General features: G+C 41.0%; 1 protein-coding gene across 1 annotated transcript in view; it reads left to right on the top strand.

The window, feature by feature from the left end:
- Nucleotides 1–13,366, top strand: part of SYN2 (synapsin II) — a 323,398-nt gene that overhangs the window by 262,962 nt on the left and 47,070 nt on the right. The window contains exons 6-7 of the mRNA XM_084832467.1: nt 3,534–3,596; nt 9,413–9,555. Of these exons, the coding sequence (XP_084688593.1) occupies nt 3,534–3,596; nt 9,413–9,555 (206 nt within the window). The remainder of the gene's footprint in view (nt 1–3,533; nt 3,597–9,412; nt 9,556–13,366) is intronic.

Genomic DNA, 13,366 nt, shown 5'->3' on the forward strand with positions numbered 1-13,366 from the left:
TGATATTAGGGAATGGATTACAGACACACAATGGAATACAGTCTGGGAAAAGAACCCACTTAAGTCTATTTCAGCAGCAATTAGAGAAATATATTTAAAATTAATACATAGGTGGCATCTGACACCTGTGAGACTAAGTCATATTGACCCAAATCTTTCCCCAAATTGCTGGAGAGGTTGTCGGGTCAAAGGTACTGTATTCCATATGTGGTGAGCTTGTAAACATGTTCAAGTATTTTGGACAGCCATTTTCAAACATATTTCTCAAATAACAAAACAAACAGTTCATGGCACCTCATTATTAGCTCTTCTCTCTATTTTTAATGACACTCAAAAGCAGCTATTACATAAAGACCTAATTTTACTATTACTAGCAACAGCAAGAATGGTTATAGCATGATACTGGAAAACAAAAATAAGATATACTGTTAATGGATGGTTTCTGAAAATCTGAGAAGTGGCTTTTGCTGACAAACTAACACAACATAACCAATTGATCAGAGAGATAAACAAAGAGGAATCATTCTTCGAAACATGGTTCCCCTTCATTACATACATTAATGTAGTGTCTGCAGACCAGCATCCATGGAGTGCACAGTCCTATTTTTGGAAGGGTATAATAACCAGGAAGGCTAATAACTGAAAATAATTGATTATTTTGTGGCTGTAACCGAGCTTAAAATGTATACAACAAAGGTATGTTCCAGGGACAATTATTCTAAAATATGTATAGAATCTGTGATGAATAATGTAAAATGGCCTGAGTGTGTTGTTTTTGTTGTTATATAATTGTTACCTTGTATTTCTTAAATAAAATACTTTAAAATGGAAAAAAAGAAGGTACTGTATGGTTGCAATAATAAAAACAAAAACAAATGGCATCTCCAGGTAATCTTAGTGATGTCCTGCACCTGAGGTGGGAAACTTTGGAGGTCCGTGGACATTTTGCTCCCCCCCCCCCACGATACCATACACACAGGCCACACTCCTGCCACCAGAGCCCCAGGGAATTCTGCAGGGCACTGGCAGTAAAAGAAATCACCAGTTTGCCCTCAATTTTTAGTGACAAACCAGTACAAAGGCTACAGTGGCCAAGTGTACCGTAAAAACAAGCTACATTTTGCCATTGTAGTGTTCCATAGCAGTTTGCCCCTAATTTTCAGTGGCAAATCAGCAATTTTTTTGCCAATGCAATGACTTTCAGTGTACAATGGTGAGGTTGCTGCCCACCCCTGGCCTAAATCGATTATATGGAAGCTACTTCATGTGAACCAGTCATCTGTGTTTAACATGGGTACTTTCTGAAAAAATGTAACCTAACCGAAGTTCTGTGCGTGTAGATATAATCTGTGAGTGCTTCCAGATGCCAGCTCCTAGCACTACCAGTCAAAAGGTATTCTGTCTTTCTCTCCTTAACAGATATTTTGTGGTAAAAAAAAAAAGAGGAAAGAAGTGGTAGAAAAACATGGGAGGGGTTATGAATGAAAGACAATGTCATCTGCAAACACAGACACACATGCAAAATTCTGTGTTTAAGGAAGGGCGATCGCACAATAAAAGCATTGTCTGGAAGCACCCTATGTTGTCATTCTATAGCATGTACAGATACAAACCCTTGTAAAGCCTTGTAATCTATGAAAAATATTCCCTTGCTGGTGTATTAATATGTGCATTAACAAGTCAGAAAACTCAGATCTCTGGCCAGTGTTTTAAAACATTCACAGTGATATTGTAAAGGATTCTTACAAGTTGCTGAAAGTCAGTATTGCTTGATTGTGTGTATACCATGTAAGCTAATATAGTGCTGTCTTTTTCAAGTCTACTTTGTTTAAATTACATATATTAGCATGTAGAATCTATACAAAGGGAAATACGCTGCTCTTTTCTTCCAGTCCATGTAGTGTCATATTGCAATAATGACATTAAAATGTGGGTATAGTATTTAATTTGGCTTCTTCTATCTAGAGGCTACACATGCCAAACCCTATTCAGATATCAAGATTATATCTGTTATCAGGTTACATCTACTGCCTAAAATGAACTTAAAAGGTATCTCCACTTTTTTCCTGTGCAAGTATTATTTCAGCATTTAATTACATCTCATGGTACCTAACAAATAGATTTGCATCATCCTAAATCCTGTTTGTTGATAGCTGTGCAATCTAAAGTTGTTATACTTCAGTATCACAATATTGTGCGATCAGGGTTCCATATTTCAAGGACGCCTATGCATGTAAAGATCTATACACATAGATCAGACATCTGCACCTAACACATGAAGACGGATCTACTCACTGTCCAGTCTGCACTGTGGGATGGTTTAGGGTAAAGAGAAAAAGCAGCAGTTACTGCCACCATCCTACCCAACCCTTCACTCATTCTTTCATGCTCCTTAAGATGAATACATACCAGCCTTGCAGAGGAGGTACAGGACTGCTAAGGAAGGTTTGGTATGGACTCTTCAGACTGCGAGAGAGCAAGGGAAGGAAAGGCTAGGAGAGTGGTGCTGCTGCTTACTATATATGCTATATACACATCAATGGGAACTTCAGGCCAGCTCTGCAGTCACCGCCTCGATATACCCGGTGGCCCAAAAGTAGGTATACAGTTGTTTAGAATGTTGATGGGAGGGGGAGAGAATGTGTGAGTAGAAGATGTGTGGTTGGAGTCAGACAGTGGGGAAGAGTGAGTGACAGGTAGTGACAGTTAAATGGAATGTTGCAACACTGATGGAATACATTTCGAGCACTTATGAGATTAAACAGTGTTAAACAAATGTAAATGTAATAAACAATGTAATAAAATGCAAATAAACTATACTGTATACCTACTTCTGGCCCACTCTGTATGTATATATGAGAGGGACCACCAGGAAGGAAGTGGGCCATAGCACCCACAAAAACCTGGAGCTGAATCTCTATTAAACATGTTACCTGCTTTGGGGATTTGTTTGCAATGGAAAAGCATGCTAAAAATGTCTCAAGTAAATAAATAAAATATGCCATCCCTAAATTTTCAGGGATTGGCCTCGGCTTCTCTTGCCTATTCTGCCAGAAAAGGCTGTGCTGGTAAACCAGGGGAATGCGGCTTACAGAAAGGGATCATGAAGACTAGTTCTGAGGACTAGCTGCCAGAATTTAATACTAGGTTATTTCATGTGATGGATAAAAGTGATTCTGCAGCAGGGCCTTGTAATTAAAAATTGATCTAGAATTGACCACTGTCAGACATAAAGTATTGAGAAACATCTGATCTTCATGCTGTTATATTAAAGAGGGAAAAAAAATCCTGCATGGAAGTTATACTCCTTGAGTTATATAAAATACAAGGCAGGACTGAGAGCAGTGTACCACAGTAATGAGGATGGCCTGCCAATACCAATTTGCCACATACAGACTTTCAAGACAAGTTGAATCCCGACTGCCAAGGTTTCTAATGAATCTTTTCTACCTACAGAGAAGTATGATCCTGATAATGAAATGTTCATTGCTTAAGCAACCATTTTAAATCTTGTTTTTCTTTCTTGTCCTCAGCTGACATTGCCCACATTTCCTGTTGTTGTGAAGATTGGACACGCTCATTCGGGCATGGGAAAGGTGCAGGTGCTATTTATCTCTTGAGGGAAGCTACCTTTTAGAGCTACCTTTTACAAGTTTGTTATGTAAACATTACAGGCTTCAAACTTTCTAATGGAAGCAGTTAAACCTCAGGGCAGTAATTATGGAAATCCATATTGAAGCATATGCTCAGGAACCCATCACTGTGTATTTGCTTAATTTGAGGCATATGTGTAAGTCCCTTGAGCACAGGTTTATAATCCTCCTGTGAACATCAATGCTTTTGAAATAGAAAGACACTTCAAAGAATTATAAACTATTCATACAACTAAAAATGGAGAAATAGTGCCAGAAATACTGTATACCCACAATATTCTTCTTGTATTTTACCATTATTTAACCCATTTTTAGGCCCTATCCTACTCATTTCTAGTGATAGGCAGGATTCTCAAAGAACATATTGGACTGGCTCAGAAATAAGCAGGGCCATTTTCTAAAAAGTCAAGCGATAGCTTGGCTTATTATCAAGCCAATCTGAATTCAGCCTGGCCTACTGCCCACCCCACCCCAGCCACCTGTCTTTAACCCAGGTCCCCCAAATATCCTATTCCCTTCCCCTTTAACTCCACTTACTGGCTGTAAGTCCAGCAGTGGCAAAATCTGCAGGGAGAGGGAAGGCTGTGTCAGGAGGACATAAAGTCCTAGTAGTCCTGGGAAATGTATTTTTCCTAAGGACTACTGACACTGCAGTAGCCCTTGGGAAAACTACTTCTCCTAAGAATTGGGAAGTATGGCAGACACGAAAGGGCAGAGGGAGGGAAAGACTTCCCTCCCCTTGTCGCTGCTTGCTGCCCCTGGCTGCACCACTCAGTTAAGTGGGGTTTAAAGGGAAGGGGTGGGTGGGAATTGAGGTTGATAGGTGATAATGGCCTTGGATGGGAATTCTTCTTTGGCTCAGATTTTAATGTGAGATGGATAATAATTTTTGTCTCGCCTTTGAAGTGAGCAACACAAGCTCCCAAAAGTTATACCCGAGCCCCTTAATAGCCCTCTACACAGTCTAACTGTTCAGTGCCATAGTTTTACATATGAAATTCAGCATAGCATCTACCCAGCATTTTCTATTCTAAAGGGGACAACTTCTGCATTCAGAAATCTACATGTACCTCAGGCTGAAGTATTTACTGTTGGGGTGGGTATCAAGCTACAACAGGAATCAAGTCTATTGATTCTGTTAAAGAGGAGTTAAACGGCTTAGGGGAAACCAAGCTCTCTTATGTATTAATTGGATTAAAATATAGTAAGCTGATCTGAGCTACTAAATGATACTAACTAAACATTCCTCTGAACATAACCTTTTAACATTTAGAGAACAAACGTGTTACATGCTTTGTCCGGTTTTTCAATCTGTACTCAAACATTTTGCACCAAAGAATTTTAAATCTGATCTCCCATTTGCTGAAATTTACTAAAGCCTCTAGTAAAAGACTTTATTGTATTCCATTGTTGCAGGGAAAGTAGGATGAAGGATATGTCTTCAATAATTTTTAAATATATTGAAGATGACATACTACCGTGAATCAACCTGCAATCATTATACCATCCTTCAGCGTTTTTTCTTTAATTATATTTGAATTTTAAACATTGCCAACTATCCTACCACCACTCATACCACCACTGAAGCTTGCTTACAGGAGGCCCTAGTTTTGATGGGATGTTTAAATTGTCTGAAGCATGTAAATCTATATACTTCACTGATACTACTGGATCAACTTTACAATAAAGCATTGCCAGAAATTGTCTGTATACAGAGACATCAGTTATAATTATGAATGGTTAGTGATGTCATTATCTGTCAATTAATTTCATGTTTTATAGGAGGGTGGTGTCTCTTATTTAAAGATGTCAGGGATTTTAGGTTGGGAGTAGGTGAGATGCAATGAACAGCAAGTTACAAAGGTCTATCCTTGGATTTATTCATCACAAAAGCGCAATGGCTTGAATCCACCGTCTTTCTTCCCTGGAGAATTTCCACTAGCAAAATTGGAGAGGAGGCAATCTTTGACAATTGAAACTTCTCCTTGAAGTTCCCTGTCCCCACCCCCTGCCACCCAAAACTGCTGTGGAGGGTTGGGAGAACCTCCATAACGGCTGGGGAGGTGATGCTGGGGGCTACAGAGGGGGGGATTGGCAAAGATAATCTCCCCCCTTACTTTCCGTCAGTGGAAACATTCTGAACAGATTTCCACTCAGGGAATGCTTCTGCTCGTGGAAAAGCAGTTTGGGGTGAACCTAATGAATTTCAACACCATTCATATTTCAAGACCACTTAATATGGCTACATTTTATAACTTATAATAGCCTGATGAATTATCGTGCAGTCTGAACACAGGGAAGGGGGACTTGTTAAATGGCACACTTCCTTACAGGTAATGAGTGTGCAGTCAGTTTATCACTGCTACTGCCAGAACTGTTATTTAGAACTAGAAGGTCTGGAAACCTGGTTATGCTCAATAGTTTACTTGCTTTTTTACAGCCCTCAAGTATATCCTATTTCCTTGGGGAGCCTTTCTAGTTAGCTTATCTTATTGCTACAGACATACACATGCACACACACAACAACATAGTAGCAGAGTAGTAAAGCAGTCTCACTCAGACCCATAGAGCCAAAACTCTGAATTCTGCATGTTAACCAAGCAAAACACACAGATTCCATTCCAAGGAGCAGAGTTGTACATACATAATCCTTTTTAAGAAGCTGAATACTTGCCACTTAGTTTATTGGCCAGAAAGAAGCATAGAGGGGAAATTTATTTATTTATTTATCACATTTCTATACCAGCCAATAGCCAAAGTTCTCTTGGTGGTTCACAACAATTAAAACCATAAAATACAACAAGACAAATTAAAAGTTAAACATTTAAAACTACAATATAAAATAAAAATAAAAACCAAAACCAAAAAAAATGTGGCAGCAGTACAAAGATTTAAAATACAGTAATGGATTTAAAACAACAGAAACTGAAATACTAATCTACCTGGGAATATAAGGTCTTCACCTGGAGCCAAAAAGAGCATAACCTAGGTACCAGGCAAGCCTCTCTGGGAAGCTCATTCTACAACTTGCGTACCACAACAAACAAGACCTTCTTCTTAATAGCCACCCACCTCACTTCCTTTGGCAGGAACTCCTGGAGAAGGACCACTGAAGATGATATTAGGGTCCAGCTAGGAATATATGGGAGGAGATGATCCTTCAGGTAACCTGGCCCCAAGCCATTTAGGGCCTTGAATGTTAATACCAACACTTTGAATTGGGCCTGGAAATGGTCTGGCAGCCAGTGCAGATGGAAAAGTACTGGCATAATATGATCATATTGGCCAGTCCCTGTTAACAATCTCATTGCCATATTTTGGACCAGCTGAAGTTTGTGGACCATTTTCAAAGGCAACCTATGTATAATGCATTGCAGTAATCCAGAAGAGAGGTTACCAGAGCATGGATAACTGCAGCTAGGTTATCTCTGTCCAGATAAGGATATCGTTGGTATATCAGCCTAAGCTGATAAAAGGTGCTCCGTGCCACCGAGTCCACCTGTGCGTCTAGTGACAATACCGGATCCAAGACAAACCCCAAAGTATGGACCTGATCCTTTAGGGGGAGTGCAGTCCCCTCCAGAACAGGTTGAACATCACTTAACCGGAAAGAAAATACCCACTAACACCTCTGTCTTCTCTGGATTGAATCTCAGTTTATTGGCCCTCATCCAGTCCATTACCATGTCCAGACACTTGATTCAGAACAGCTACTGCCTCACCTGGATTTGTTGAAAAGAAAATATGGAGCTAGGTATCACTTGCTTATTGATGGCACCTCAGCCCACACCTCCAGATAAGCTACCCCAGTGGTTTTATGTAGATGTTAAACAGCATGGGGGATAGAACAGAGTTCTGTGGAACCCTACAGCATAGCTGCCAAGGCACAGAGCAATAATCTCCCCATAGCACCTTCTGGAATCTGCCATCCAAGTAGGATACTCCCCCTGTCCCTCTCTCAGCAAAGGTCATCCCACAGGGTGACCAAGACAGTTTCCATTCCAAAACCAGTCCCGAAGCCCAATTGAAATGGGTCTAGATAATTAGTTTCATTCCAGAGTGCCTGGAGTTGACTGGCAACCACCCACTCAAGCACCTTGCCCAGGAAGGGCATGTTGGCTACTAGCCTATAATTGTTAACACCATCCAGGTTGAGGTTAGGCTTTTTCAGGAACAGCCTAATTACCACCTCTTTTAAAGTGCCTGGTACCATCCCCTCTCTCACAGAGGAATTTGCAGTCTCCTGGACCCAGCTGTACATCCCCTCCCTATTAGACTTAATAAGCCATGAAGGGCAAGGGTCAAGCACACAGATGGTCAACCAGTCTTGGCCAAGCACCTTGTCAATATCCTCAGGCCTCAACAACTGAAACTCATCCAATAAAACTAAACCAGAATTTTAAACTAAACTAAACTCTGGACACACCTACTAATGGAATTGCATTAACTGTGGTGTCCAAGTTGTGACAGATTCAGATGACTTTATCTTCAAAGTGTTGTGCAAACTTGTCACAGTGTGCTACCGAGGGTTCCACCATTTCTCTCCCAGGCCCAGATGCCCAACACAAGGTACAAACACTCAAGATCAGCACTTGAATAGACAGGAAGTCTAGAGAGGGAGATCTAATTCCTACCACAACAACCCCCCTCCATGATCCTCAAGTCGGTGCTGGTGCTGCACCGAGTACCCTGGAGGGCACAGCAGGGAGAGACTAACTCCTCCCAGTTCCCTCACCCAGGTCTCAGTAATACACACTAGGTCGGCCCTCTCATTCACAAATCATGGATGGGGGAGATTTTGTTTTGGACCAACCTGGCATTCAGCAGCAGCACCAGACCAAGCTGGTAAGACAACGAGGAACCATCTGGTTGGAGGAAGAATCAGAAGAGGGTATAAGCGTAAGGTGTAATGAAATAGTTGGTTGGCAAGATTTCAGTTTTTTGAAGAAGGTTCCAGAAGAATGTGTGTGCAACACTGACTGTGCACGCAGTTCCCATTCCAGCTAGGAATCCACATGTGGGCAGAAGCCTGTTCCTGTGCATGAGTATCCACTAACTAGATGGGGGCAATAATATTCAAAAGCACATTAAATGAAAATGTAAATGATGCTAGCACACACACATACATACAGAACGGGCGCCCTTTCCAAAAAGTTAAAATCCCACCAAGCAGCTGCTTTTCAGAGGAGTGGGAGCAGAATCTAACCCTCTCTCACACATACTTTTTGAACAGCTGAGTGGTAGAATTTTAACCTTCTTGAAATGACTTGCAAATACAGCCTCATCTGTTGGGTCAGTGAAAGGAAATGAATATGCAACATCTGTTTCACAAGTGTAGATTTGTGAAAGACAGTGCCATAAAGTGGACTGGGGTGATTGTGTTTAATACTCACCATATATGATATGTAAGATCAGCTAATCATGTAAGCAGAACTTCATTGCAGGAATGCACCAGACTCTGAGCCTGGGAATTTTCTGAACATAACTTATGCAAGACATTTTCTAGACAGGGAGGAGGGATTTTAGACATATTTTGATGGTACATTTTCATTTTGTACTTTAAGTCATTTGTATTTCAGACTTACAAATTTGCCTAAACATAAAGAATGGAGCAGTATAGAAAGCAGAAATAATATAATTTTGTAATGCATATGCAAGAAATGAAGTTTTCTTTATAAAACAAATCTAACTGTTCTTATCTTCTTACCTTCCTTTTTCTTTTTGTCTCCCCATGCTAAATATCTATGGGTTGATAACAGGTCAAGGTAGACAACCATTATGATTTTCAGGATATAGCCAGTGTGGTAGCACTCACTCAGACCTACGCCACCACTGAACCCTACATAGACTCCAAATATGACATCAGGATCCAAAAGATAGGCAACAACTACAAAGCATACATGTGAGCAAACAGTTTATATTTTTTCATCTTTCATCATCAGCTATAAAACAGGTAACAACCAACTTTATTGGCCTTGCATGAAAGTTCACCATTATCCCAGTTTGGGGAAAGGAAGATAATCTACAGTGCTTCAGCAATACTGTCAATCAGCAAGTCAAATAATGGGGATTCTAAAAAGGATCTTAACCTATTTAGTAAAATGAGTTGAATAATTCATATTTTTCAGCTATGTGCATTAGAATACAGTAGGAATATTAAATTATTCATGAATATAAAAACAAAGCAGAGAGATTCTCTACAAAATGAAAAAGAAGGGGATATTGCACTGGAAACTCAACATTATTTTCAATATTTTAAAGCAACTGTAAAGGCATGAAGAAAAAAAGAACCAACTCTTTTTACAAATTTTCAAAGTCTTCTCTGCCTGGTTGGCTGCAGAATATTCTTCTGTGCTACAGGCAAACAAGCAAATGCTTATTTCAGAGTCAGTGTTAAGGTCTACAGCTCTTATTAGGAAAGCTTGTTAGCTCCTATAGCAGCACTCTCTTATCCTTAAATCCTTCATACCATTACCATACTGCCACATGGAGCAGTGCTTGAATTATAAGAGGGGGAAAGGTAGGAGGGCCCTTAATTTTTATTTTTTTTTAAAGCCCTGTTCCCTGACTCCACCCAATTTTAGCCAGATCATGGTCTATCTGTAGCCTTCTACATACAATACCTAAGCAGGCCTCGGGCCCTGATGTAATTCAAACACGGACATGGAGCATGTCCAACTTTCTGGCTCCCTAATCTGTTGTATTATGTAGACTACTGGCTCCCCACAGTGAGAAGCAAAAGAGAAGGAAGAACAAAAGAGCAAAAGTATCTACCCAAAAGGAAGGTCTTATGATTACCAGATGTCTGTCCAGTTGGCATTTGGCAGCCTTTTTCACAATTATCTGATTTGAAAATGTACAGTCCTCAAACTGCTTGGCATAAGGCCTTTGAAGAAAACTGTAACATTGAAAGTGTTACATTGATACTGGACCGGTTGTTGTTGTTGTTCAGTCGTGTCCGACTCTTTGTGACCCCATGGACCATAGCACGCCAGGCCTTCCTGTCCTGCGCTCTCTCCCAGAGCGTGCTCAAGTCCATATTCATTGCATCGGTGATGCTATCTAGCCATCTCATCCTCTGTCGTCCCCTTCTCCTTTTGCCTTCAGTCTTTCCCGGCATCAGGGTCTGATTAAAAAAAAATTCTACCGGAATATGCAGAACTCTTTGTTAAGCGAATACCAAATGTGTTAAACTCTGTACTTTATGCTGGATTAAGTTTACATAATAATACATATACTGTTGTTGTTGTTATTTTTTATTACATTTCTGTATCACCCCATAGCCGAAGCTTCCTGGGCAGTTTTCACAAGTTAAAACTTTAAAATACAGTATACAAAGTTTAAAATCCATTTACATAAAAACATACAGACAATATACACAAACAACATATAACTAAAAACAATTACAATTACATATATTACAAAATGGCCAACTGCCAAGTGACTCAGGAAACAAAAGTCTTCTGTTCAACCAGTCTTTGTATTTAGCCAGCATATAAGCAATTTCCAAACATGTGTTTTGAAGGCATTTTATAAGTTTCCCTACTGAATAACCATCACACACTCAGAAATAGAGTGGTTGTGCTGGGGGATTGCTTACACACACATTTCCTGTACCACAAAGCAGTCTGTATAGCTCTTAGAAAAATGTTAAGAAGTTACAATAGATGCAGAATATGAAGCCCATCTCCTCATGGTGGTGGGTTCTCTGGAATCATTGAAGTGACTCAGAAAGAGTTCACAGTGTTCATTCCATTTTAGGATCAAACCAAAACCCTGTTCAGGTGCTCCAAATCCAGCAAGAGTAAATATGTGAGGAGGCGGAGCACGCTATCCCCACCCCCCTTTGTCATCGCATTCTTTGCACTCCACACGTGGAGGGCAACTTCCATGTGTAGAGGAAAGCCTCCTCTATCCATGAAAGCTGTCCATGCAATACAGCACTGATTTTCCAGTGTTCCAAATCACTTGGAGAGCTCCCACAGATAGCAGAGGCTCTCCTCTTCACAAAGTCACCCTCCACATGCAGAGCGTGATGAAAGAAAGGCAGAGGGGGTGTGGGTGGTGTGCTCCCCCCATGCATGCACAGTTTTAGAACACCTGAAGAAGTGCTATATGTTACTGTAAAGATGCAGCTAGCAGCTACATTTTTTCCTACCTTACTCAAAAAGTAAGCATGGGGAGTGTCATGATCCAGATTGGGACTGTAGCATGAGGGTGCTGCCAGGTGGCTGCCACTAAATGTATTCATTTATTTAGGATATCCTGATCTGAAGCCCCAAGAGGGCCTCAAACTGTCCTGCCTCCGCTAAGTTCAGCTTTTTGTTAAATTAAATTAAAACTAATAGCAGTAGAGAAGTCAAAGTAAGCCAACAGTCAAGCAGAGTTTACCAGGCAAACATGGATTTTTCCGAGAGAAGTCATAGAGATAGCCAAGGTTAAATGCACAGGTCATCGGTCAAGTATAATCAGAGTTCCAAAAAAACTGTATCAGGCAGAAGTCCAAAGGTCAATAACACAGAGGTCCAAACATGAGTCAAAGTCAGGGTACATAATGCAGGAGCTGCAGCAAAGGTATATTTCCAGCAAAGGCTAGATTGAGCATGCAGACTTATGTTACCAGAGCCTCCAGAGCTCCACCCAAGGCTCAGCTGCCTTTCTCCTGAGGAGTCCTTCTAGGGAGCCAGGTGCTTCTTCTTACAGGAGCCCTACTGATTTGCCTCTTAAGGAAATGATGCTGTCTGGGACTGGGTGGTCAGTCGGTCACCCTCTGACTCTGAAGCAGAACTCCCCTCCTCCTGCAGGGGTGGACACATGGTCCTCTCCTCCAGGAGCTCAGGCTACCCCAGGTCTCCTGATATGGGTGGTTCCATAGTGTTGTCTGTCGCCAGGAACTGTAGATCCTCACAGGAAGATTCCTCCAGTGGAGGCATGACACAAAGTAGCTTTCAAGAGTCTCACAATACATTCACATCCACATCAGTTGAGGGCCAAAAGAGGCATGACTTTCATTTTTACCCTAGATTAGATGCACTGAGCCAATCTGGAGCAGAATCCTAGCATGAGCGGCAGGGGTCTTTAAGACTTCCCCCCTCCTGGTATGGGCCTGAGCCTGATCAAGGGCCCCATGCCTGCAATTTCTATTGCAAAGTAGTGATCTTTTTGCTTTATGTATCACTATTTTGCCATCTAAGTTGCAGGCACTCAATTTGGATTGGGCCCGTAATGGGGGGGGTAAGGGTTTAACCCCCCCCCTACTCACCATACTAGGATTTCAATCCAGATTTAGGATCCTGCACCTACTCTAGAGCAAAAATGAAAGTCCTGCCTCTTTTTGCGCTGAGACAAAGAGTTTGGCTGAGCAGCTGGAATTCACTCAGACCATGATGGAGGCAGGTCTTCCTGTATGTAACTTTGTTTATGGGTGAATTACCTATGATAACTGCAACAATCATAGTCACAAAAAACATGAGGGTCACAACAATCCAAACAGGGGAACAGCCCTTTCCACAGTCTTCACCCACTTATCCTACTGCTCTCCTTGGTTGTCTGTACCCCAGCTTAATGTACTAACTACCATAGTTTTCTTGTAAAATTCAGGTTCTGGGGAAAGCTTCTATCAGAAATCTTAGCTTATTTTAGTGAGAGAGAGTAGACACCAAATTCAGTGCAAGATGGCCCATTTAGGTTTGTTGCTGAATTCTGCCCAAACT

Source organism: Heloderma suspectum, chromosome 2 (genome assembly GCF_057233095.1).
Source record: "Heloderma suspectum isolate Gila_16-S chromosome 2, 16-S_ref, whole genome shotgun sequence".
Classification (NCBI taxonomy): domain Eukaryota; kingdom Metazoa; phylum Chordata; class Lepidosauria; order Squamata; family Helodermatidae; genus Heloderma; species Heloderma suspectum.